The sequence below is a fragment of the Electrona antarctica genome (assembly GCF_951216825.1).
Source record: "Electrona antarctica genome assembly, chromosome: 21".
Lineage (NCBI taxonomy): Eukaryota > Metazoa > Chordata > Actinopteri > Myctophiformes > Myctophidae > Electrona > Electrona antarctica.
The window spans coordinates 2,896,614-2,922,222 of NC_136802.1; the positions used below are offsets into that span (position 1 = coordinate 2,896,614).

The 25,609-nt window shown below is 47.2% G+C and overlaps 1 protein-coding gene across 1 annotated transcript in view; it reads right to left on the minus strand.

Annotated features, from left to right (window-relative positions):
- camk1a (calcium/calmodulin-dependent protein kinase Ia) overlaps positions 1 to 24,547 on the minus strand; it is a gene marked incomplete at both ends in the record, with an annotated part of 108,448 nt that extends 83,901 nt beyond the window's left edge. The window contains one exon of the mRNA XM_079490963.1: positions 24,462 to 24,547. Within this exon, the coding sequence (XP_079347089.1) occupies positions 24,462 to 24,547 (86 nt within the window). The remainder of the gene's footprint in view (positions 1 to 24,461) is intronic.
- Between the last annotated feature and the right edge of the window lie 1,062 nt (positions 24,548 to 25,609).

Genomic DNA, 25,609 nt, shown 5'->3' on the forward strand with positions numbered 1-25,609 from the left:
TTGCCTTTGTACACATGGTTACAGTCATTGTTAGGTTAGGGTTAAAGGAAGTGTTGCCTTTGTACACTGGTTACAGTCATTGTTAGGTTAGGGTTAAAGGAAGTGTTGCCTTTGTTCACTGGTTACAGTCATTGTTAGGTTAGGGTTAAAGGAAGTGTTGCCTTTGTACACTGGTTACAGTCATTGTTAGGTTAGGGTTAAAGGAAGTGTTGCCTTTGTACACTGGTTACAGTCATTGTTAGGTTAGGGTTAAAGGAAGTGTTGCCTTTGTACACTGGTTACAGTCATTGTTAGGTTAGGGTTAAAGGAAGTGTTGCCTTTGTACACTGGTTACAGTCATTGTTAGGTTAGGGTTAAAGGAAGTGTTGCCTTTGTACACATGGTTACAGTCATTGTTAGGTTAGGGTTAAAGGAAGTGTTGCCTTTGTTCACTGGTTACAGTCATTGTTAGGTTAGGGTTAAAGGAAGTGTTGCCTTTGTACACTGGTTACAGTCATTGTTAGGTTAGGGTTAAAGGAAGTGTTGCCTTTGTACACTGGTTACAGTCATTGTTAGGTTAGGGTTAAAGGAAGTGTTGCCTTTGTTCACTGGTTACAGTCATTGTTAGGTTAGGGTTAAAGGAAGTGTTGCCTTTGTACACTGGTTACAGTCATTGTTAGGTTAGGGTTAAAGGAAGTGTTGCCTTTGTACACTGGTTACAGTCATTGTTAGGTTAGGGTTAAAGGAAGTGTTGCCTTTGTTCACTGGTTACAGTCATTGTTAGGTTAGGGTTAAAGGAAGTGTTGCCTTTGTTCACTGGTTACAGTCATTGTTAGGTTAGGGTTAAAGGAAGTGTTGCCTTTGTACACTGGTTACAGTCATTGTTAGGTTAGGGTTAAAGGAAGTGTTGCCTTTGTTCACTGGTTACAGTCATTGTTAGGTTAGGGTTAAAGGAAGTGTTGCCTTTGTACACTGGTTACAGTCATTGTTAGGTTAGGGTTAAAGGAAGTGTTGCCTTTGTACACTGGTTACAGTCATTGTTAGGTTAGGGTTAAAGGAAGTGTTGCCTTTGTACACTGGTTACAGTCATTGTTAGGTTAGGGTTAAAGGAAGTGTTGCCTTTGTACACTGGTTACAGTCATTGTTAGGTTAGGGTTAAAGGAAGTGTTGCCTTTGTACACTGGTTACAGTCATTGTTAGGTTAGGGTTAAAGGAAGTGTTGCCTTTGTACACTGGTTACAGTCATTGTTAGGTTAGGGTTAAAGGAAGTGTTGCCTTTGTACACTGGTTACAGTCATTGTTAGGTTAGGGTTAAAGGAAGTGTTGCCTTTGTACACTGGTTACAGTCATTGTTAGGTTAGGGTTAAAGGAAGTGTTGCCTTTGTTCACTGGTTACAGTCATTGTTAGGTTAGGGTTAAAGGAAGTGTTGCCTTTGTACACTGGTTACAGTCATTGTTAGGTTAGGGTTAAAGGAAGTGTTGCCTTTGTACACTGGTTACAGTCATTGTTAGGTTAGGGTTAAAGGAAGTGTTGCCTTTGTTCACTGGTTACAGTCATTGTTAGGTTAGGGTTAAAGGAAGTGTTGCCTTTGTTCACTGGTTACAGTCATTGTTAGGTTAGAAGGGAAGTGTTGCCTTTGTTCACTGGTTACAGTCATTGTTAGGTTAGGGTTAAAGGAAGTGTTGCCTTTGTTCACTGGTTACAGTCATTGTTAGGTTAGAAGGGAAGTGTTGCCTTTGTTCACTGGTTACAGTCATTGTTAGGTTAGAAGGGAAGTGTTGCCTTTGTTCACTGGTTACAGTCATTGTTAGGTTAGAAGGGAAGTGTTGCCTTTGTACACTGGTTACAGTCATTGTTAGGTTAGGGTTAAAGGAAGTGTTGCCTTTGTACACTGGTTACAGTCATTGTTAGGTTAGGGTTAAAGGAAGTGTTGCCTTTGTTCACTGGTTACAGTCATTGTTAGGTTAGGGTTAAAGGAAGTGTTGCCTTTGTACACTGGTTACAGTCATTGTTAGGTTAGGGTTAAAGGAAGTGTTGCCTTTGTTCACTGGTTACAGTCATTGTTAGGTTAGGGTTAAAGGAAGTGTTGCCTTTGTTCACTGGTTACAGTCATTGTTAGGTTAGGGTTAAAGGAAGTGTTGCCTTTGTTCACTGGTTACAGTCATTGTTAGGTTAGGGTTAAAGGAAGTGTTGCCTTTGTTCACTGGTTACAGTCATTGTTAGGTTAGAAGGGAAGTGTTGCCTTTGTTCACTGGTTACAGTCATTGTTAGGTTAGGGTTAAAGGAAGTGTTGCCTTTGTTCACTGGTTACAGTCATTGTTAGGTTAGGGTTAAAGGAAGTGTTGCCTTTGTTCACTGGTTACAGTCATTGTTAGGTTAGGGTTAAAGGAAGTGTTGCCTTTGTTCACTGGTTACAGTCATTGTTAGGTTAGGGTTAAAGGAAGTGTTGCCTTTGTTCACTGGTTACAGTCATTGTTAGGTTTTGGACTTATTCTGTGTTTTCAGTATGTTCTGTATTTTGGTTACTTTTTACTCTGTTGTGTTTTTGGTTGTCTTATTTTGTAGTATTGTTCTGTGCCTTCCTGCCCCCTCTTGTTGGTGTTTCCTGTTGTCTTACCTACCTGATTATTGTATCCTAGTCACCTGCAAGGACAGTCTAAGAAGGATGAGACGCGAAGACCGTACGGGCGACGCCATGTTGCTTTGGAAGGAAAGAAAAATGCGCAGTTGAGACCAAGGAAGCTGAACGCGGAAGTGTTGGCTGCATATAGCCCATTGCGCATGTTTCTTTCCTTCCAAAGCAACATGGCGTCGCCCGTACGGTCTTCGCGTCTCATCCTTCTTAGACTGTCCTTGGTCACCTGTGTTTTGTTAGCCTATCCTGTGTTTGATTGTATTTTGAGTTCACCTGTGTCCTGTTACCCCTGTCTATTTAAGCCCTTTGTTTGCAGTGTGTCCTTGTTGGTCCATAGACCTCTGTCAAGTGAGTGTATGTGCATTCCTGACATTATCATGCAGAATGTGCTTTTTCAAAAGTTTTCAAATATATGAAAATCTTTTGAAAATAGCAACTCTACACAAGGCCTCAATTAGCTTGTAGATCTTCTATTTTCAAATGGCCCGAAATGTATATAGGGTTGAAGTGGTTAATGCATGTCTGTAATAATAATAATAATAACAATAATAATCAAAATCTAGTTTTCAAATAATTGTAGTGGAGTAAAAGTAGATTTGCCTTGAAATAATCAAGTAGAGTAAAACTGCCTCGAAATGTTACGTATTAAGTAAGTTTACTTCATAGGCTTAATGTCCCTCATGTATTTAGTAACTTCGCACGCACGCACGCACGCACGCACGCACACACACACACACACACACACCACTGCAATAGTCTTTGACTGCTATCCCAAGAGCCCTGCTGCAAATATGGGACAGAAAAACCAAACAAAAGAGATTGCTCTAAAAACAGCATGAAAGCATCCATGCAGAGACTTGGTGATCGTATTGATCACATTACAATATAACTTATAGGCATCGTATTGATCACATTACAATATAACTTATAGGCATCGTATTGATCACATTACAATATAACTTATAGGCATCGTATTGATCACATTACAATATAACTTATAGGCATCGTATTGATCACATTACAATATAACTTATAGGCATCGTATTGATCACATTACAATATAACTTATAGGCATCGTATTGATCACATTACAATATAACTTATAGGCATCGTATTGATCACATTACAATATAACTTATAGGCATCGTATTGATCACATTACAATATAACTTATAGGCATCGTATTGATCACATTACAATATAACTTATAGGCATCGTATTGATCACATTACAATATAACTTATAGGCATCGTATTGATCACATTACAATATAACTTATAGGCATCGTATTGATCACATTACAATATAACTTATAGGCATCGTATTGATCACATTACAATATAACTTAGGCATCGTATTGATTTCGCTACATTCGCAATTTACAATCCAGGCATTTAGCGGACACTCTTAGTCAGATCATCTTACAAGCGTCAATGCACCGTGATCGCATTAACCTGTTTAGATCTGAGACCAGATTCTACAAAATGTCTTCGAATTTATGACAGTTTTCTGAAAAACCTGTTTTTACAGCAGTGGTTCTCAAAAATGGACCCCAAAAATTATATGTAATTGGCCCGCCGACCCCCCCATCTGAAAATATGTTGTTCCAGGGACCCCCCCCAGAAGCAAAGATTTGAGTTAAAATCGTTCACTCTGAAAGAATATATATTTTGCGACACATTTTCACGAATTATGAAAAATAGCAGATCTACAAGCTCGTAGCACGGCACCGAGTGCCGCGCTACGAGCTTGTAGATCTGCTATTTTTCAATAGCTAAAGCATAACATGATGTTTAAAACACCAAAAGGGGTTCCTGCCCAGAATGGCTTAACTTAAGAGTCTGACCGAAATACCATATTGGATCTTATCTCCCACCACAGAGAGCTTCTGATGGATTCAAACAATTTAGTTGTTAAATATAGAACATTGGTTGGCTATTCAAAAATAGCAGATCTATAGTAAATCTGCTATCTGCTGTATAGTAGATCTGCTATATTTAAAAAAAAAAAATCTGTGCAAATATTTGAATATACCGGTAGTATTTTACTAAATGATTTGCTTCATGGGAGGCTCCCTGGAACAATATATTTTGAGATGGTGGTCCGCAGCCACATACATATCATTTCGGGGGTCCTTAATTGACCTGGAAAGGTTTGAGAAACACCGATATTTTTGTTCTTTCAGAAAACTTTTTAGAATAGAATATTTTTGTTCTACAGTAGAGGACTATCAACCAGACAGACAGACAGACAGACAGACAGACAGACAGACAGACAGACAGACAGACAGACGGAGGAGTTTCCCTGCCGTTCCAGCCTGCGCTGCGAGAGGCCTGCACGAGAAGAGCTTTCTTTTTATAGCAACCTAATCCATTCTCGTAACCGCAACTACTCTGTGTGTGTGTGTGTGTGTGTGTGTGTGTGTGTGTGTGTGTGTGTGTGTGTGTGTGTGTGTGTGTGTGTGTGTGTGTGTGTGCGTGTGCGCGTGCAAGTGCATGCGCACGTGTGCACGTGCATGCGTGCTTGTATTACTCGTGAGAGTAATACAACACGACACTAGACAATATTCACTTTACACGCATGGGTTTCGAAATATACACAAAATATTCACTATGGGTTTCGGTAATTTTGTAGCCACACTCGTCCTCTTTCACCCAATGTCACAACCACAGCCCAGATACATACAGAACGTGAACTACAGCCCTGAAAGCGACAGGTGTACCATCATAATGTGTCATACAGGTGTACCATCATAATGTGTCATACAGGTGTACCATCATAATGTGTCATACAGGTGTACCATCATAATGTGTCATACAGGTGTACCATCATAATGTGTCATACAGGTGTACCATCATAATGTGTCATAAACTCCATGTTAACTGCCTGAATGCATCAGCAATTTTTTCATCACAAACACAATTCTTAACTCGCTCTTATAACCACGTTTTTTATCGTACCAATACCACGATCGCACACAGCGTACCTCAATGTCTCGGGTCACTCACAACGAAAACAAAAATCGCATTCGACTTTTACTTTTTTTGCCGGTCATTGTATTGCTTATGGGTTGTTTTTTTTCTTTTTTGCTATCGATCCCTGATTTTGCATAGCTAGGGTGTTTTAGAGAAGGGAGAAGAGTCTGGGACGTGTGGAGCGGTGTCCAGGGTGTTTTAGGGAAGGGAGAAGAGTCTGGGACGTGTGGAGCGATGTCCAGGGTGTTTTAGAGAAGGGAGAAGAGTCTAGGACGTGTGGAGCGTTGTCCAGGGTGTTTTAGAGAAGGGAGAAGAGTCTGGGACGTGTGGAGCGATGTCCCGGCTGTTTTAAAGAAGGGAGAAGAGTCTGGGACGTGTGGAGCGTTGTCCAGGGTGTTTTAGGGAAGGGAGAAGAGTCTGGGACGTGTGGAGCGTTGTCCAGGGTGTTTTAGGGAAGGGAGAAGAGTCTGGGACGTGTGGAGCGATGTCCAGGGTGTTTTAGAGAAGGGAGAAGAGTCTGGGACATGTGGAGTGTTGTCCAGGGTGTTTTAGGGAAGGGAGAAGAGTCTGGGACGTGTGGAGCGATGTCCAGGGTGTTTTAGAGAAGGGAGAAGAGTCTAGGACGTGTGGAGTGTTGTCCAGGGTGTTTTATAGAAGGGAGAAGAGTCTGGGACGTGTGGAGCGTTGTCCAGGGTGTTTTAGAGAAGGGAGAAGAGTCTGGGACGTGTGGAGCGTTGTCCAGGGTGTTTTAGAGAAGGGAGAAGAGTCTGGGACGTGTGGAGCGTTGTCCAGGGTGTTTTAGAGAAGGGAGAAGAGTCTGGGACGTGTGGAGCGATGTCCCGGCTGTTTTAAAGAAGGGAGAAGAGTCTGGGACGTGTGGAGCGTTGTCCAGGGTGTTTTAGAGAAGGGAGAAGAGTCTGGGACGTGTGGAGCGTTGTCCAGGGTGTTTTAGAGAAGGGAGAAGAGTCTGGGACGTGTGGAGCGTTGTCCAGGGTGTTTTAGAGAAGGGAGAAGAGTCTGGGACGTGTGGAGCGTTGTCCAGGGTGTTTTAGAGAAGGGGGAAGAGTCTGGGACGTGTGGAGCGTTGTCCAGGGTGTTTTAGAGAAGGGAGAAGAGTCTGGGACGTGTGGAGCGTTGTCCAGGGTGTTTTAGAGAAGGGGGAAGAGTCTGGGACGTGTGGAGCGTTGTCCAGGGTGTTTTAGAGAAGGGAGAAGAGTCTGGGACGTGTGGAGCGTTGTCCAGGGTGTTTTAGAGAAGGGGGAAGAGTCTGGGACGTGTGGAGCGATGTCCAGGGTGTTTTAGAGAAGGGAGAAGAGTCTGGGACGTGTGGAGCGTTGTCCAGGGTGTTTTAGAGAAGGGAGAAGAGTCTGGGACGTGTGGAGCGTTGTCCAGGGTGTTTTAGGGAAGGGAGAAGAGTCTGGGACGTGTGGAGCGTTGTCCAGGGTGTTTTAGAGAAGGGAGAAGAGTCTGGGACGTGTGGAGCGTTGTCCAGGGTGTTTTAGAGAAGGGAGAAGAGTCTGGGACGTGTGGAGCGTTGTCCAGGGTGTTTTAGAGAAGGGAGAAGAGTCTGGGACGTGTGGAGCGTTGTCCAGGGTGTTTTAGAGAAGGGAGAAGAGTCTGGGACGTGTGGAGCGTTGTCCAGGGTGTTTTAGAGAAGGGGGAAGAGTCTGGGACGTGTGGAGCGTTGTCCAGGGTGTTTTAGAGAAGGGGGAAGAGTCTGGGACGTGTGGAGCGTTGTCCAGGCTGTTTTAGACAACACTAGCGGGGGTCTGCACTGGAACCTGCTATGTGGCATATCCTCTGGACAGCCCGTTTTGGGCTGCGATAGGAAATCATACTTGATTGATACCCAGGGGTATCCAGTTTGGGCTTCAGTGATTCAACGGGAGTGTATGAACACTTACAATAAGAGAATTGTGAGCCTAATGTGGTTTGACATAGCTGTGGGTTGTTGTGGCATAACCCTGGTTGTATAGACAAACATTAGCGAGCAATTCGCTGCGTGGCCCTTAATTCTCGCTTGCTAAAGCAGAAGAAAAATGTCACCAATTGGCGATCAGTGACTGAGTGCACTCACTAGTACCCCTGAGGGGAGGAGCTACGCACTACGTCATGACGCAAAGAAAAAGCCCAGACTCTTGGAGAGTGTGAGTTTATGTGAAGTTCTGTCTAATATGTCTTAAGAAGCCATATTACCCAATACCCGAGGCGGGGTTGGCGAAAGGGCCTTTCTGTGCGGAGTTTGCATGTTCTCCCCGTGTCCCCTAGGGTAGGTACCCTCACAAAAACATGCAGTAATCCTGGTCTCTAAACTGCCTCCCCCTGGCCAGCCGGGGCGCCTGATGGAGGGGAAAGGAACTGGTTGGAATAACGTGTTCCTTCCACGTGTTACGTCCAACCAGGGAAACTCCCCCCTGTCACGTGTAAAGGAGCAACTTGGACACTCAGGCAGGAAGGAAGCATGAGTTCAAGTCCGTTGCTCTCCCCATGTCCCCCATATATGGGGACTAGGTTGGCGGAGGGTGTGTAGAGAGCCCAGGATCACATTAGATAATTGGCACAGGGGTGAAAAAATGGGTTACAAAATCGAGGGATACATTTTAGAGATAAAAGAAGCCATATTACTTTCTACTTTAGGCCATATTATTTTAGACGACACAGTACAACCGCAACCCCGTTACCCCACACAGTGCCAGCTCCACCGGTGGCTGTATAGCTGTACTATACCGAGGACTCGAGGAGGTCGTGCTCAGCCTGCGGCTGCAGACAACCTCACATCATAAACACACCGATTAATATACACTCCCATGAGAGATTTATATTTCTCCGCCACTATTTAGTTCAGTGTAAACACACTGTTTATTTATATTACCACACACGCACGCATGCACTGACCTTTACGCTTGGCAACACAGAGTGCTTCACAGACACTATAGCCTCCGAGCACAGCAGCGTGCCTTCACTGTTGCCGGGCAGAATCCTTGTATCTCCATATTTAAACTTTTCACGCACACACACACACACACACACACACACACACACACACACACACACACACACACACACACACACACACACACACACACACACACCTCTGCAGTGCTTTATTTCTCACCAAAAAGCCCTTGAATATGCTGGAATGTGATTAAGAATTACTGTCATTATGGTAAGCTCACATTTCATAACCCCCCCCCCCCCCCCCCCCCCCCCCCCCGCGCGCCAAACTCTGCAGGCAGCATGGAGAGGAGGCAGCAGTAGAAATGAAATGCTTACTTTTCTCCCCATAATGTAATTATATAACTCTAAAAAAAAAAGTAGTGCACTGTCAGCCAGGCTGGATGGTTGATGTGAACCAGTCAAGACATTCAGGCTGACGGCCTTTCAACTGGCTGACACGCCACCCTAGGGGACGACATGGGTACCTCACCATGCCACCCTGCTATAGGCTGGGAGGACATGGGTACCTCACCATGCCACCCTGCTATAGGCTGGGACGACATGGGTACCTCACCATACCACCCTGCTATAGGCTGGGATGACATGGGTACCTCACCATGCCACCCTGCTATAGGCTGGGATGACATGGGTACCTCACCATGCCACCCTGCTATAGGCTGGGATGACATGGGTACCTCACCATGCCACCCTGCTATAGGCTGGGATGACATGGGTACCTCACCATGCCACCCTGCTATAGGCTGGGATGACATGGGTACCTCACCATGCCACCCTGCTATAGGCTGGGACGACATGGGTACCTCACCATGCCACCCTGCTATAGGCTGGGATGACATGGGTACCTCACCATGCCACCCTGCTATAGGCTCATGGACTAAAAACCAAAAAGAACTGAACCGGTTCCCATTGTGAACCAACCGGTGGAAAAGGGGCCTCAGAGTTACAGACCCATATGAGGGTCTGGTGGGTCTGGGTGGGTCTTGGTGGGGTCTGGGTGGGTCTGGATGGGGTCTGGGTGGGGTCTGGTGGGTCTGGGTGGGTCTGGTGGGTCTGGGTGGGTCTGGGTGGGTCTGGGTGGGGTCTGGTGGGTCTGGGTGGGTCTGGGTGGGTCTGGTGGGTCTGGGTGGGGTCTGGGTGGGTCTGGTGGGTCTGGGTGGGTCTGGATGGGGTCTGGGTGGGTCTGGATGTGGTCTGGGTGGGTCTGGATGGGGTCTGGGTGGGTCTGGATGGGGTCTGGGTGGGTCTGGATGGGGTCTGGTGGGTCTGGATGGGGTCTGGGTGGGTCTGGGTGGGTCTGGATGGGGTCTGGATGGGGTCTGGTGGGTCTGGATGGGGTCTGGGTGGGTCTGGATGGGGCCTGGGTGGGTCTGGATGGGGCCTGGGTGGGTCTGGATGGGGCCTGGGTGGGTCTGGATGGGGTCTGGGTGGGTCTGGATGGGGCCTGGGTGGGTCTGGATGGGGTCTGGTGGGTCTGGATGGGGTCTGGGTGGGTCTGGATGGGGTCTGGGTGGGTCTGGGTGGGTCTGGGTGGGTCTGGATGGGGTCTGGGTGGGTCTGGGTGGGTCTGGATGGGTCTGGGTGGGTCTGGATGGGTCTGGGTGGGTCTGGATGGGTCTGGGTGGGTCTGGGTGGGTCTGGGTGGGTCTGGGTGGGTCTGGGTGGGTCTGGATGGGTCTGGGTGGGTCTGGGTGGGTCTGGGTGGGTCTGGATGGGTCTGGGTGGGTCTGGGTGGGGTCTGGGTGGGTCTGGATGGGGTCTGGGTGGGTCTGGATGGGTCTGGGTGGGTCTGGATGGGGTCTGGGTGGGTCTGGGTGGGGTCTGGGTGGGTCTGGATGGGGTCTGGATGGGGTCTGGGTGGGTCTTGGTGGGTCTGGTGGGTCTGGATGGGGTCTGGGTGGGTCTGGGTGGGTCTGGATGGGTCTGGGTGGGTCTGGGTGGGTCTGGATGGGTCTGGATGGGTCTGGGGGGGTCTGGGTGGGTCTGGGTGGGTCTGGATGGGTCTGGGTGGGTCTGGGGGGGTCTGGGGGGGCCTGGGGGGGTCTGGATGTGTCTGGGGGGGTCTGGATGGGGTCTGATGGGGTCTGGGGGGGTCTGGGGGGGTCTGGGTGGGTGTGTCTGGGTGGGTCTGGGGGGGTCTGGATGGGGTCTGGGTGGGTCTGGGGGGGTCTGGATGGGTCTGGGGGGGGAGAACAGGCAGAGATACAGTCTAATCCCTTTAGGAAATCTATGTTTCTACTGTATCAGTGGTTCTCAAAGCTTTTCATGTCAAGGACCCCCAAAAACTATATGTAACTGGCCCTTTGACCCCCGGAAACTATATGTAACTGGCCCTTTGACCCCCAAAAACTATATGTAACTGGCCCTTTGACCCCCAAAAACTATATGTAACTGGCCCTTTGACCCCCAAAAACTATATGTAACTGGCCCTTTGACCCCCAAAAACTATATGTAACTGGCCCTTTGACCCCCAAAAACTATATGTAACTGGCCCTTTGACCCCCAAAAACTATATGTAACTGGCCCTTTGACCCCCAAAAACTATATGTAACTGGCCCTTTGACCCCCAAAAACTATATGTAACTGGCCCTTTGACCCCCGGAAATATGTTGTTCCAGGGACCCCTCCCCCCCGCCCCCCATGAAGCAAAGATTTGAGTTAAAAACATTCGCTCTGAAAGAATATAATATTCAAAAATGTGCGCCATATTTTCACGATTAAAAAGAAAATAGCAGACCCACAAGCTCGTAGCGCGGCACTCGGTGCCGCGCTACGAGCTTGTAGATCTGCTATTTTTCAATAGCTAAAGTATAAACACAATGCTTATAAAACACCGAAAGGGGTTCCCGTCCAGAATGGGCTAATCCGAGTCAACCTTGAGGGGAAAAAAGGTTGTCCTAAATCTGCCTCCAAACCGTCTGGAAGGAAGCCCACACTGAGCAGGAGGAGAATAGCAGGGATTATATGATTATATGCTCTGGATGTAACGTTTGAACATCAATCAATTAACTTCCACATCGCAGCAGTGGATTCCTGCACGGATAAAAGCCTGTTGTGTAAGCTTCTCTCTTCCTGCAGCATAAGGAGCTTTCTGTCAACACATGACTCCATTAAGACTTGAGACCACAGACCAGATCCTACCAAAACATGTCTCCCAGTTTTCTGAAAACAAACGTATCGGTGGTGCTCAAACCTTCTCATGTCAAGGTACCCCCAAATATTATCTGTATTTGACCGCCGACGACAACCCATCTGAAAATATGTTGTTCCAGGGACCCCCAAACCCCCCCCCCCCCCAGGAGCAAAGATATATGAGTTAAAAACGTTCGCTGTGTATTATATATATATATATATATATATATATATATACGATTTATATACGATTTATATAGCGCTTTTCTAGGTACCCAAAGTCGCTTTACAGAACAGAAGTACAAACAAAAAACTAGAAATCAAAATCAAAGTGGACAAACAATTAGGGTGTGTGTGTGTGTGTGTGGGGGGGGGGGTAGGAGGTTAAGTCATAGAGTATATAAAGGATAGAGACCGAACTGGAGCACTAGCCCCGCCCCCAAGCTATTCATTTCGATGAAGTTGCTCAGTGGCGTTTTGAAGCACCCGGAAGACTGCCGGAAGTACCTCCTCCGGACCTCAAATTTGAGGTTCGGGGTGACGTAGGGAGTGATGGTCCTACGTGTTAAAGCCCAGCTGCACGGGGTTTCCTCGTCATGAATCCACGGGTCCGCCTGCAGTCCTTCCTCGTACCACTAGGGCCCAGTGCTTCAACGCGCTGGCCCCCTTGGGTTAAGTAGGGAAAGCCAGTCTGAAAACTCATATATTGAAAGATTTGCTCTCTCTCTTGGGATACTGTCCACGTCACATGTACAGTATACAGTAACGCTGTACAGTACAGCGTCACCGCGGCACAAACAGCCACGGTGTTGTTTGATACCGTGAGATTTCACAGCTCAACACGACAGCCTTTGGCTCGTCGTGTTGAGATCAGGTCAGATGGGATGAGCCCCAGACGCTGTGAGGATGTTCGAGTGGGCCCTGACCCCTGACCCCTGACCCCTGACCCAGAAACCACCGCTCAAAGTCATTGTTTCCCAATCAGTGAGTTTTATCTGAGGTCGTGAGTACATTATTATTGAAAATCACACCCGTGTGAAGTGAGGGGCGCTCTTATCATCATGGATCATCTCATACTGGCCAATCAGAATGCCTGTTGCTTGTGATTGGTTAGCTGATATGACGTAAGTTTTCCCTTCAATGTCAATGGCGTTTAATGTTTTGATGTTTAATTTACATTCATATTTAGCGGAATGCTGACGTCATTTCTCTGTTCATTGGCAAATCTTGAGACGGGCGGGGACAAAAGCTGTTTATAGGAGGGGCTAGCGCGACGCCCCTTACAAATCACACCTGTGTGAAGTGAGGGGCGCTCTTATCATCATACATCATCACATTCCGCCCAGTCACAATTGGCGTTGTCACTTTTCTTTTTATCCTCAATATGTACATTGCTCAGCCAATCAAAACATCGCTATGGGGTGCTCAGCCAATCAAAACATCGCTATGGGGTGCTCAGCCAATGAAATCATCGCTATGGGGTGCTCAGCCAATCAAATCATCACTATGGGGTGCTCAGCCAATCAAATCATCACTATGGGGTTCTCAGACAATCAAATCATCGCTATGGGGTTCTCAGCCAATCAAATCATCACTATGGGGTACACACACAGACACACAAAGCTGGGAATAGGAGGGGCTGGCGCCACTCCTAAAACAGCCATGGCCAATCGCAGACGCCTGGTTCGTTATAGAAGGATGCATAGATTTCCTTTAACCCATTCTGGGCGGGAACCCCTTTTGGTGTTAGCTATTGAAAAATAGCAGACCTACAAGCTCGTAGCGCGCCACCGAGTGGCGCGCTACGAGCTTGTAGATCTGCTATTTTTGAAAAATCGAAGAACGACTGACATAGAAACATAGCTTTTTCAGAAAACTGTCAGGATTTAGAAAGACATTTTTAGAATCTGATCTCAGGTCAAAAAGGGTTAAAGGCATCTTGCAGCATCCGTGTTTGTTTATATCAGGTTGCCATGGTTACCCAATATTCCTGTGAAGGACATTTGTGGAGGCGTGTGGAACTCCATGTTTGGGAGGTCAGATTTCAATCAGTTCGGCTTAAAAGCTGATTACACAGAGTGTGAGGAGCATTAGTCAAAGAGAAGAGAGAGAGAGACAGACCATAGAAAGATAAGCCCTAACAACTACATGTATGCTGTAATCACATCACTGGTTGAAGACACCCCAGAACCGCTAGTTAAGAGACCTATAAGAGACCAAACGTATCTATCAATAGTTTTGTGTCTGAAATGGTTCGCCGTTCAGGAATCATGAGTGGAAAGAAGAATATGAAGCAAAGACAGAGGCGGAAATCCAGACAATGATCCAGGAGAGACAAGTGGATATTCAGGAGGTCAAACGCTCAGTAGAGCTCAGCAGGAAAGATGCAGACGCAGTGATAGCAGACAGTGTGCAGGTCTTCGCTGCTCTGATCAGCTGTATTGAGAGAAGCCAGGCTGAGCTCATCGGTGTGATCGAAGGAAAGCTGAAAACCACAGAGAAACAGGCTGAAGGCTTCATCGAAGATCTGAAAAATGAAATCACTCAGTTGGAGAAGAGAAGCTCTGAGCTGAAACAGATCTCACTCACTGAAGACCACCTCCACCTCCTCCAGAACTTCACATCCATCAACGCCCCTCCACCCTCCAAGGACTGGACGAAGGTCAATGTCCATCAGTCTTCACATGTGGGGACCGTGAGGGCAGCTGCGGCTCAGCTGGAGAAGACATTCACTCGAGAGATGGCAAAGCTGTGTGATGCTGAGCTGAGGAGGATTCAACAATGCACCGTGAATGTGACGCTGGACCCTGATACAGCACATCCCGACCTCATCCTGTCTGACGAGTGAGTCATGGAAACATATGGAAGAATCTCCCAAGTAACAAAGAGAGATTCTCTTATTGTGTCTTGGGCAAACAAAGCTTCTCCACAGGAAGGTTTTACTACGAGGTTCAGGTTAAAAGGAAGACCGGGTGGACTCTAGGAGTGGCCAGCGAGTCCATCAACAGGGAGGGACTAATCAATGTGAACCCTGACGATGATTACTGGACTGAACGTTCAGGAATGGAGATGAGTTCTATGCCTGTGCTAACCGTTCCGTCCTCCTCCCTGTAAGAGAGGAGCTCCAGACAGTGGGACTGTTTGTGGATTATGAGGAGGGTCTGGTCTCCTTTTATGACGTGGAGACCAGAGTCCACCTCTACTCTTTCTCTGGCTGCTCCTTCACCGAGAGACTATATCCTTACTTCAGTCCCTGTGTTAATAATGGTGGTAGAAACTCTGCTCCTCTGATCATCTCTCCTGTCAACATGGACGTTGTTCCTGGTGGGGACGGAGGGAACATAATGTCCCCTCCAACGTCAACTTGGTGAGGACGGAGGGAACATAATGTCCCCTCCAACGTCAACTTGGTGAGGACGGAGGGAACATAATGTCCCCTCCAACGTCAACTCGGTGAGGACGGAGGGAACATAATGTCCCCTCCAACGTCAACTTGGTGGGGACGGTGGGAACATAATGTCCCCTCCAACGTCAACTTGGTGAGGACGGAGGGAACATAATGTCCCCTCCAACGTCAACTTGGTGAGGACGGAGGGAACATAATGTCCCCTCCAACGTCAACTCGGTGAGGACGGAGGGAACATAATGTCCCCTCCAACGTCAACTCGGTGAGGACGGAGGGAACATAATGTCCCCTCCAACGTCAACTTGGTGAGGACGGAGGGAACATAATGTCCCCTCCAACGTCAACTTGGTGGGGACGGAGGGAACATAATGTCCCCTCCAACGTCAACTCGGTGAGGACGGAGGGAACATAATGTCCCCTCCAACGTCAACTCGGTGAGGACGGAGGGAACATAATGTCCCCTCCAACGTCAACTCGGTGAGGACGGAGGGAACATAATGTCCCCTCCAACGTCAACTCGGTGAGGACGGAGGGAACATAATGTCCCCTCCAACGTCAACTCGGTGAGGACGGAGGGAACATAATGTCCCCTCCAACGTCAAAGAGAAGAAAAATATGACATTGCCCAGTCCAGTAAATACATTTTTAAATAAATGATGCACATAGTCAATATAAGCTAAATAAACAAATAAAATACATGAAATAAAAAAGTGCATTTAAGTACAGTATGTGAGCCTGACAGTACATGTCTGTATTATTAATTTACAGGAGTGCTCTTATCATTATACATCATCATATGTGACCAGATTTGACTGAGAGACTGCCATCGCGCAAATTACAGCTTTTCACCAGAGGAGAAAGTTTTTTTAAATGAGTTAATAGCACAGGCAGACTCTTCACATACTAGAGCATGTCTGGAATAAATGTCAGTGCTGAAATCGACATGTAAATATGAAATAAATGCTTAAACATGTAGCTAGGTGTAATGTAAGAGTCCACAGAAGACATGTAAATATGAAATACATGCTTAAACATGTAGCTAATGTTAGAGACCACAGAAGACATGTAAATATGAAATAAATGCTTAAACATGTAGCCAGGTGTAATGTTAGAGACCACAGAAGTGAACCTTTCAAGCCTGTTTTCTCAACTTGCTGTTTTCTGCAAGACATTACAATTTACAATTACAATTTAGGCATTTAGCAGACGCTCTTAATCCAGAGCGACTTACATTAAGCAATAACAAAAGCATGGTTGTTTGTTTGTGTTGCCACAAATTTACGTCATATTTATTTTTCTCCTTTATTTACCCAGGGTACTTAGTAGCTGTAGATCTGCTATTTTTCAATAGCTAAAGTACAACAACATGTGGGGAGTGGACCTAAGGGTCCTTGTCAACATGTGGGGAGTGGACCTAAGGGTCCTTGTCAACATGTGGGGAGTGGACCTAAGGGTCCTTGTCAACATGTGGGGAGTGGACCTAAGGGTCCCTGTCAACATGTGGGGAGTGGACCTAAGGGTCCTTGTCAACATGTGGGGAGTGGACCTAAGGGTCCTTGTCAACATGTGGGGAGTGGACCTAAGGGTCCTTGTCAACATGTGGGGAGTGGACCTAAGGGTCCTTGTCAACATGTGGGGAGTGGACCTAAGGGTCCTTGTCAACATGTGGGGAGTGGACCTAAGGGTCCTTGTCAACATGTGGGGAGTGGACCTAAGGGTCCTTGTCAACATGTGGGGAGTGGACCTAAGGGTCCTTGTCAACATGTGGGGAGTGGACCTAAGGGTCCTTGTCAACATGTGGGGAGTGGACCTAAGGAGTGGACCTAAGGGTCCTTGTCAACATGTGGGGAGTGGACCTAAGGGTCCTTGTCAACATGTGGGGAGTGGACCTAAGGGTCCTTGTCAACATGTGGGGAGTGGACCTAAGGGTCCTTGTCAACATGTGGGGAGTGGACCTAAGGGTCCTTGTCAACATGTGGGGAGTGGACCTAAGGGTCCTTGTCAACATGTGGGGAGTGGACCTAAGGGTCCTTGTCAACATGTGGGGAGTGGACCTAAGGGTCCTTGTCAACATGTGGGGAGTGGACCTAAGGGTCCTTGTCAACATGTGGGGAGTGGACCTAAGGGTCCTTGTCAACATGTGGGGAGTGGACCTAAGGGTCCTTGTCAACATGTGGGGAGTGGACCTAAGGGTCCTTGTCGGAACATTAAAAACATTACTCTGTAAGCCATATCTCCAAAACTGGTGGGTCAAACTGAACAACCAATATGTAAATTTGAAGTTATGATTCCCTGCTTTCACATGACATGAAAAAAAAACGAAAATTCAAAAGTCACTGTATATACATCATCTCATGAACAACTGAATTCATGTGATTGGTCAGCTGATTTGCTCGTCTACATACAGTATGACGTCAATCTTCCCTTCACTGTCAACGGCATCTAATGTTTGTGTTGCCACAAATTCACGTCATATTTGGCGGACATTTGATCTAATTTCTCCCTTCATTGTCAAAGGCAAATATTGAGAGGTGTGAGGACAAAAGCTGTATGACGTCTACATATATGATTTTCCCTTCATTGTAAACACGGCATCTAATGTTTGTGTTGCCACAAGTTTACGTCATGTTTATTTCTCTCCTTTATTTACCCAGGGTACTTAGTAGCTGTAGATCTGCTATTTTTCAATAGCTAAAGTACAACAACATGTGGGGAGTGGACCTAAGGGTGGACCTAAGGAGTGGACCTAAGGGTCCTTGTCAACATGTGGGGAGTGGAGCTAAGGGTCCTTGTCAACATGTGGGGAGTGGACCTAAGGGTCCTTGTCAACATGTGGGGAGTGGACCTATGGGTCCTTGTCAACATGTGGGGAGTGGACCTAAGGGTCCTTGTCAACCTGTGGGGAGTGGACCTAAGGGTCCTTGTCAACATGTGGGGAGTGGACCTAAGGGTCCTTGTCAACCTGTGGGGAGTGGACCTAAGGGTCCTTGTCAACATGTGGGGAGTGGACCTAAGGGTCCTTGTCAACCTGTGGGGAGTGGACCTAAGGGTCCTTGTCAACATGTGGGGAGTGGACCTAAGGGTCCTTGTCAACATGTGGGGAGTGGACCTAAGGGTCCTTGTCAACATGTGGGGAGTGGACCTAAGGGTCCCTGTCAACATGTGGGGAGTGGACCTAAGGGTCCTTGTCAACATGTGGGGAGTGGACCTAAGGGTCCTTGTCAACATGTGGGGAGTGGACCTAAGGGTCCTTGTCAACATGTGGGGAGTGGACCTATGGGTCCTTGTCAACATGTGGGGAGTGGACCTAAGGGTCCTTGTCAACATGTGGGGAGTGGACCTATGGGTCCTTGTCAACATGTGGGGAGTGGACCTAAGGGTCCTTGTCAACATGTGGGGAGTGGACCTAGGGGTCCTTGTCAACATGTGGGGAGTGGACCTAAGGGTCCTTGTCAACATGTGGGGAGTGGACCTAAGGGTCCTTGTCAACATGTGGGGAGTGGACCTAAGGGTCCTTGTCAACATGTGGGGAGTGGACCTAAGGGTCCTTGTCAACATGTGGGGAGTGGACCTAAGGGTCCTTGTCAACATGTGGGGAGTGGACCTAAGGGTCCTTGTCAACATGTGGGGAGTGGACCTAAGGGTCCTTGTCAACATGTGGGGAGTGGACCTAAGGGTCCTTGTCAACATGTGGGGAGTGGACCTAAGGGTCCTTGTCAACATGTGGGGAGTGGACCTAAGGGTCCTTGTCAACATGTGGGGAGTGGACCTAAGGGTCCTTGTCAACATGTGGGGAGTGGACCTAAGGGTCCTTGTCAACATGTGGGGAGTGGACCTAAGGGTCCTTGTCAACATGTGGGGAGTGGACCTAAGGGTCCTTGTCGGAACATTAAAAACATTACTCTATAAGCCATATCTCCAAAACTGGTGGGTCAAACTGAACAACCAATATGTAAATTTGAAGTTATGATTCCCTGCTTTCACATGACATGAAAAAAAAAACGAAAATTCAAAAGTCACTGTATATACATCATCTCATGAACAACTGAATTCATGTGATTGGTCAGCTGATTTGCTCGTCTACATACAGTATGACGTCAATCTTCCCTTCACTGTCAACGGCATCTAATGTTTGTGTTGCCACAAATTCACGTCATATTTGGCGGACATTTGATCTAATTTCTCCCTTCATTGTCAATGGCAAATATTGAGACGTGTGGAGACAAAAGCTGTATGACGTCTACATATATGATTTTCCCTTCCTTGTAAACACGGCATCTAATGTTTGTGTTGCCACAAGTTTACGTCATGTTTATTTCTCTCCTTTATTTACCCAAGGTAGTTAGTAGCTGTAGATCTGCTATTTTTCAATAGCTAAAGTACAACAACATGTGGGGAGTGGACCTAAGGGTGGACCTAAGGAGTGGACCTAAGGGTCCTTGTCAACATGTGGGGAGTGGGCCTAAGGGTCCTTGTCAACATGTGGGGAGTGGGCCTAAGGGTCCTTGTCAACATGTGGGGAGTGGGCCTAAGGGTCCTTGTCAACATGTGGGGAGTGGACCTAAGGGTCCTTGTCAACATGTGGGGAGTGGACCTAAGGGTCCTTGTCAACATGTGGGGAGTGGACCTAAGGGTCCTTGTCAGAACATTAAAAACAAAGAGCAAGACTTTGAAATCAATCCTGTATCGCACAGGCAGCCAATGGAGGGAGGCTATAGTACAGGGCTGATGTGGTCTCGCTTACGAGTGCCTGTAAGCAAACTATAGCAGAGCGTTCTGGACTAGCTGTAAGCAACCTATAGCAGCGTTCTGGACTAGCTGTAAGCAACCTAGCAGCAGCGTTCTGGACTAGCTGTAAGCAACCTATAGCAGAGCATTCTGGACTAGCTGTAAGCAACCTATAGCAGAGCGTTCTGGACTAGCTGTAAGCAACCTATAGCAGAGCGTTCTGGACTAGCTGTAAGCAACCTATAGCAGCGTTCTGGACTAGCTGTAAGCAACCTATAGCAGAGCGTTCTGGACTAGCTGTAAGCAACCTATAGCAGCGTTCTGGACTAGCTGTAAGCAACCTATAGCAGCGTTCTGGACTAGCTGTAAGCAACCTATAGCAGAGCGTTCTGGACTAGCTGTAAGCAACCTATAGCAGAGCGTTCTGGACTAGCTGTAAGCAACCTATAGCAGCGTTCTGGACTAGCTGTAAGCAACCTATAGCAGAGCGTTCTGGACTAGCTGTAAGCAACCTATAGCAGCAGCGTTCTGGACTAGCTGTAAGCAACCTATAGCAGCGTTCTGGACTAGCTGTAAGCAACCTATAGCAGAGCGTTCTGGACTAGCTGTAAGCAACCTATAGCAGAGCGTTCTGGACTAGCTGTAAGCAACCTATAGCAGAGCGTTCTGGACTAGCTGTAAGCAACCTATAGCAGAGCGTTCTGGACTAGCTGTAAGCAACCTATAGCAGAGCGTTCTGGACTAGCTATAAGCAACCTATAGCAGCGTTCTGGACTAGCTATAAGCAACCTATAGCAGCGTTCTGGACTAGCTATAAGCAACCTATAGCAGAGCGTTCTGGACTAGCTGTAAGCAACCTATAGCAGAGCGTTCTGGACTAGCTGTAAGCAACCTATAGCAGAGCGTTCTGGACTAGCTGTAAGCAACCTATAGCAGAGCGTTCTGGACTAGCTGTAAGCAACCTATAGCAGAGCGTTCTGGACTAGCTGTAAGCAACCTATAGCAGAGCGTTCTGGACTAGCTGTAAGCAACCTATAGCAGCAGCGTTCTGGACTAGCTGTAAGCAACCTATAGCAGCGTTCTGGACTAGCTGTAAGCAACCTATAGCAGAGCGTTCTGGACTAGCTGTAAGCAACCTATAGCAGAGCGTTCTGGACTAGCTGTAAGCAACCTATAGCAGAGCGTTCTGGACTAGCTGTAAGCAACCTATAGCAGAGCGTTCTGGACTAGCTGTAAGCAACCTATAGCAGAGCGTTCTGGACTAGCTGTAAGCAACCTATAGCAGAGCGTTCTGGACTAGCTGTAAGCAACCTATAGCAGAGCGTTCTGGACTAGCTATAAGCAACCTATAGCAGCGTTCTGGACTAGCTATAAGCAACCTATAGCAGCGTTCTGGACTAGCTATAAGCAACCTATAGCAGAGCGTTCTGGACTAGCTGTAAGCAACCTATAGCAGAGCGTTCTGGACTAGCTGTAAGCAACCTATAGCAGAGCGTTCTGGACTAGCTGTAAGCAACCTATAGCAGAGCGTTCTGGACTAGCTGTAAGCAACCTATAGCAGAGCGTTCTGGACTAGCTGTAAGCAACCTATAGCAGAGCGTTCTGGACTAGCTGTAAGCAACCTATAGCAGAGCGTTCTGGACTAGCTGTAAGCAACCTATAGCAGAGCGTTCTGGACTAGCTGTAAGCAACCTATAGCAGCGTTCTGGACTAGCTGTAAGCAACCTATAGCAGCGTTCTGGACTAGCTGTAAGCAACCTATAGCAGCAGCGTTCTGGACTAGCTGTAAGCAACCTATAGCAGAGCGTTCTGGACTAGCTGTAAGCAACCTATAGCAGCGTTCTGGACTAGCTGTAAGCAACCTATAGCAGCGTTCTGGACTAGCTGTAAGCAACCTATAGCAGAGCGTTCTGGACTAGCTGTAAGCAACCTATAGCAGCGTTCTGGACTAGCTGTAAGCAACCTATAGCAGCGTTCTGGACTAGCTGTAAGCAACCTATAGCAGCGTTCTGGACTAGCTGTAAGCAACCTATAGCAGAGCGTTCTGGACTAGCTGTAAGCAACCTATAGCAGAGCGTTCTGGACTAGCTGTAAGCAACCTATAGCAGCGTTCTGGACTAGCTGTAAGCAACCTATAGCAGAGCGTTCTGGACTAGCTGTAAGCAACCTATAGCAGAGCGTTCTGGACTAGCTGTAAGCAACCTATAGCAGAGCGTTCTGGACTAGCTGTAAGCGAGAGATGGAGACCTGGTTGACTCCAATATACAGGACATTACAGTTTAAGGGATGTCATGATAAAAGCATCATTACAGTTTAAGGGATGTCATGATAAAAGCCTGCATTACAGTTTCGAACACTAGAGCGGGAAAGACAAGATTTAATCTTTGCCATGAAGCCTCCTAAACTGGAAGAAGCTCTTTCTGACCGTTTCATTAATCTGTTTGTCCATCTTTAGATCAGAGTCGATTTCAACCCCTAGATTGGTGGCAGTTGGCTTTAACCCATTCTGGGCGGGAACCCCTTTTGGTGTTTTAAGCATTATGTAGTACTTTAGCTATTGAAAAATAGCAGATCTACAAGCTCATTTTTGAAAAAACTTGAAAATGCAGCACAAATCTTTGAATATATATTCTTTCAGAGCGAACGTTTTTAACTCAAATCTTTGCTTCTGAGGGGAATAACATATTTTCAGATGGGGGTCGGAGGCCAATTCCATATAATTTTTGTGGTGCTTGACATGAAATATTGAGCACCACTGATACAGAAACATAGGTATTTCAGAAAACTGTCAATTTTTTTAATTCCAACGTCAGGCCTAAAATTTAGGCCTGACGTCGGAATTAAAAAAAATTACAGTTAGGCGATGATCTTAACCCATTTAATGGGTTAAGATCATCACCTATAGATCTGCATATATATGGAGCCGGTCAGCAACTCTACATCTGACCTCACTGACCCCAGATTAATAGTTTAACTTCTTAACTGGGCCGTATTAAAAACAAACTAGAAAAAGTGCCCTTCTGGGCACAGGTCTCCACCAGGAGGATAGGAGTGTGTGTGTGTGTGATGTTTGGCAAAATGTTTAGGAGCAATATAAATTGCGTGTGTGTGTGTGTGTGTGTGTGTGTGTGTGTGTGTGTGTGTGTGTGTGTGTGTGTGTGTGTGTGTGTGTGTGTGTGTGTGTGTGTGTGTGTGTGTGTGTGTGTGTGTGTGTGTGTGTGACGCGGCTTGGCCTGTTGTAGCGCCGCCCACCATGAGGCTGATTTGAAAACTGTCAATTGGCATTTCTTCCAAAGCCTAGTGGGAATATGCATGCACAGTTTCACCACAATCGGACGCTGAGTTGAGTAGTTGTGGCGATTTGTACAAAATGGGTACAAAGCGGGCTACTCCTGAAAAGTTTAGAAGCCAATCGTAGCTAATGAGGGTGGATTATGAGAAATCAAACAAACCCGTCTTGATCACATGACTATGAAGAGCATGTGTACCGATTTGCGTGAAATTTGGATAAAATCTGAAGGAGTAATATTACAAAATGTGTTTTACATATGTCGGCCTCCTGGTGGCGCTATAAAGAGCAGATGTGAAAAATTCCAGAAAAAGGTTTTTCCTTGGCCTCTAGGGAGTTGGCATACAAAGTTATCCACAGATCCGTGCAGTTAGAGGTAAAAACACTTTTCGGCCAGTTATAGCGCCACCATGAGGCTGAGTTGAAAATGTTCATTTGGCATTTCTTCCTCGGCCTAGTGGGAATGTGTGTGCACAATTTCACGGAAATCACACGATGTGTTCATGATTTGCAGCATTTTGTTTGAAACTGAGCACTCCTGCGAACTTTGGAAGCCAATCTTAGCCAATCAGGATGGAGTCTGAGAAATCTGAAAGACCCGTTTCGTTGAATGGCTCTAGAGAGACTGTGTACCAATTTGCGTGATGTTTGGACAAAATCTGTAGGTGTACTGTCCAAAAACCTGTTTTGCACAAAGCGGCCTCCTGGTGGCGCTATAACAGGCCGTTCTGGAAATTTTGGGGCAGAGGTTCATTGTTGGCATCCAGGGAGTGTGAGTGCAAAATTTGGCATCGACCGGGTTAACGGTGCCGGAGATTAGCTGGTAACGGACGGACGGAAGGACGGACGGAAGGACGGACGGACACACGGACGGACACACACACACACACACACACACACACGGACGGACGGACGGAGTGCAAAACATACTCTCTCCCCATGCCTTCGGCCTGGTGGAGACAATCACACTCCTGTGAAGTGAGGGGCGCTCTTACATCATCATACATCATCTCATTCCGGCCAATCAACTACATACTCACTTTTCTCTCCTCACTTCTTAAGCCCTCGGCCAATCAAATCATCGCTATGGGGTACACAAACACACGCCCACACGCACACGTGCACGCATGCGCACACGCACACGCACACAGACACACAAAGCTGGCCGTAAGAGGGGCCCCTCAAAAAGCAATACGACAAGCTTGACATACACACATCCACACATCCACACGCACACGCACACACACACACACACACACACGCACACACACACACACACACACACACACACACACACACACACACACACACACACACACACACACACACACACACACACGCACACGCACACAGTGACTTACGTTCCCAGCACTTCTTTGAAGTCATAATGTTCTTTGATATCTGAGGTCTTTTTCTTCCACGAGACTTCGTCCTCTCCGAGGGGCATCCTACAACGATGGTCGGATCCGCCACGCCACTGTACTGCAACGCACACACACACACACACACACACACGCACACACACGCACACACGCACGCACGCACGCACGCACGCACGCACGCACGCATGCACGCACGCACGCACGCACACGCACAAACAGAAAGTATACCTTCAGTCAAAATGTTCTTTCCATCAAAGGTTGTTGTCAATACTGGAATATGCCACCAAAATGTGGAACGCCCTACCAACAAATCCCTTGACTCCTTCAAAACCGATCTCAAAGGGCACCTACGGACGGCTGCAATTCGAAACTGGCCCCCGTAAAATCTGAATCCCCCCCCAGACTCTATATAACATTCAGGAGATTGTAGAATAGTCTATTTACGCGAGACTAAGCCCTGTGGGACACCAGTCAATGGGGTTTAAGTGGTTATTCTGTTTAACGATTTATAGATTTATCACCGATGATGTGCCTGAAAGGTGTGTGTGTGTGTGTGTGTGTGTGTGCGTGCGTGCGTGCGTGCGTGCGTGCGTGCGTGCGTGCGCGCGTGTCATCATGAGGGAATAGTGTGTGCTACTATTAGCCACACATATCGTGTTCGTTTATCCCCTTCAGAGAATCCCCCTGGAGTATGGGACTAGTAAAAACATCCCCCTGGAGTATAGGACTAGTGAAAACATGACAACAAGGTCAGAGTGCTTAACGTCGGGGGGGTTTTGGGAGCCGTTAATGACAACGCAAACCGCAAAGCCTTTCAGTCTTAATGGAACAGTCAGTGACAGCCCGACGCTAATTGGACCGCCGAACATTGACAAAATACTTAGGAGAGAAAACATCCCCCCATTAGCAGCCTGCCCTTGTTAAGCGCGTGCGTGCGTGCGTGCGTGCGTGCGTGCGTGCGTGCGTGCGTGGGTGTGTGTGTACATGTGTGTGTGTGTGTGTGTGTGTGTGTTGGGGGAACTACTTAATTAGTGGTTTTAGCTGCGGTGATGAAGGAAAAGATTACATCGTCCTTTTAGACGAGGAAATAAAACCAGGGAATACACGGTAGAATCCAGACTGGCGTG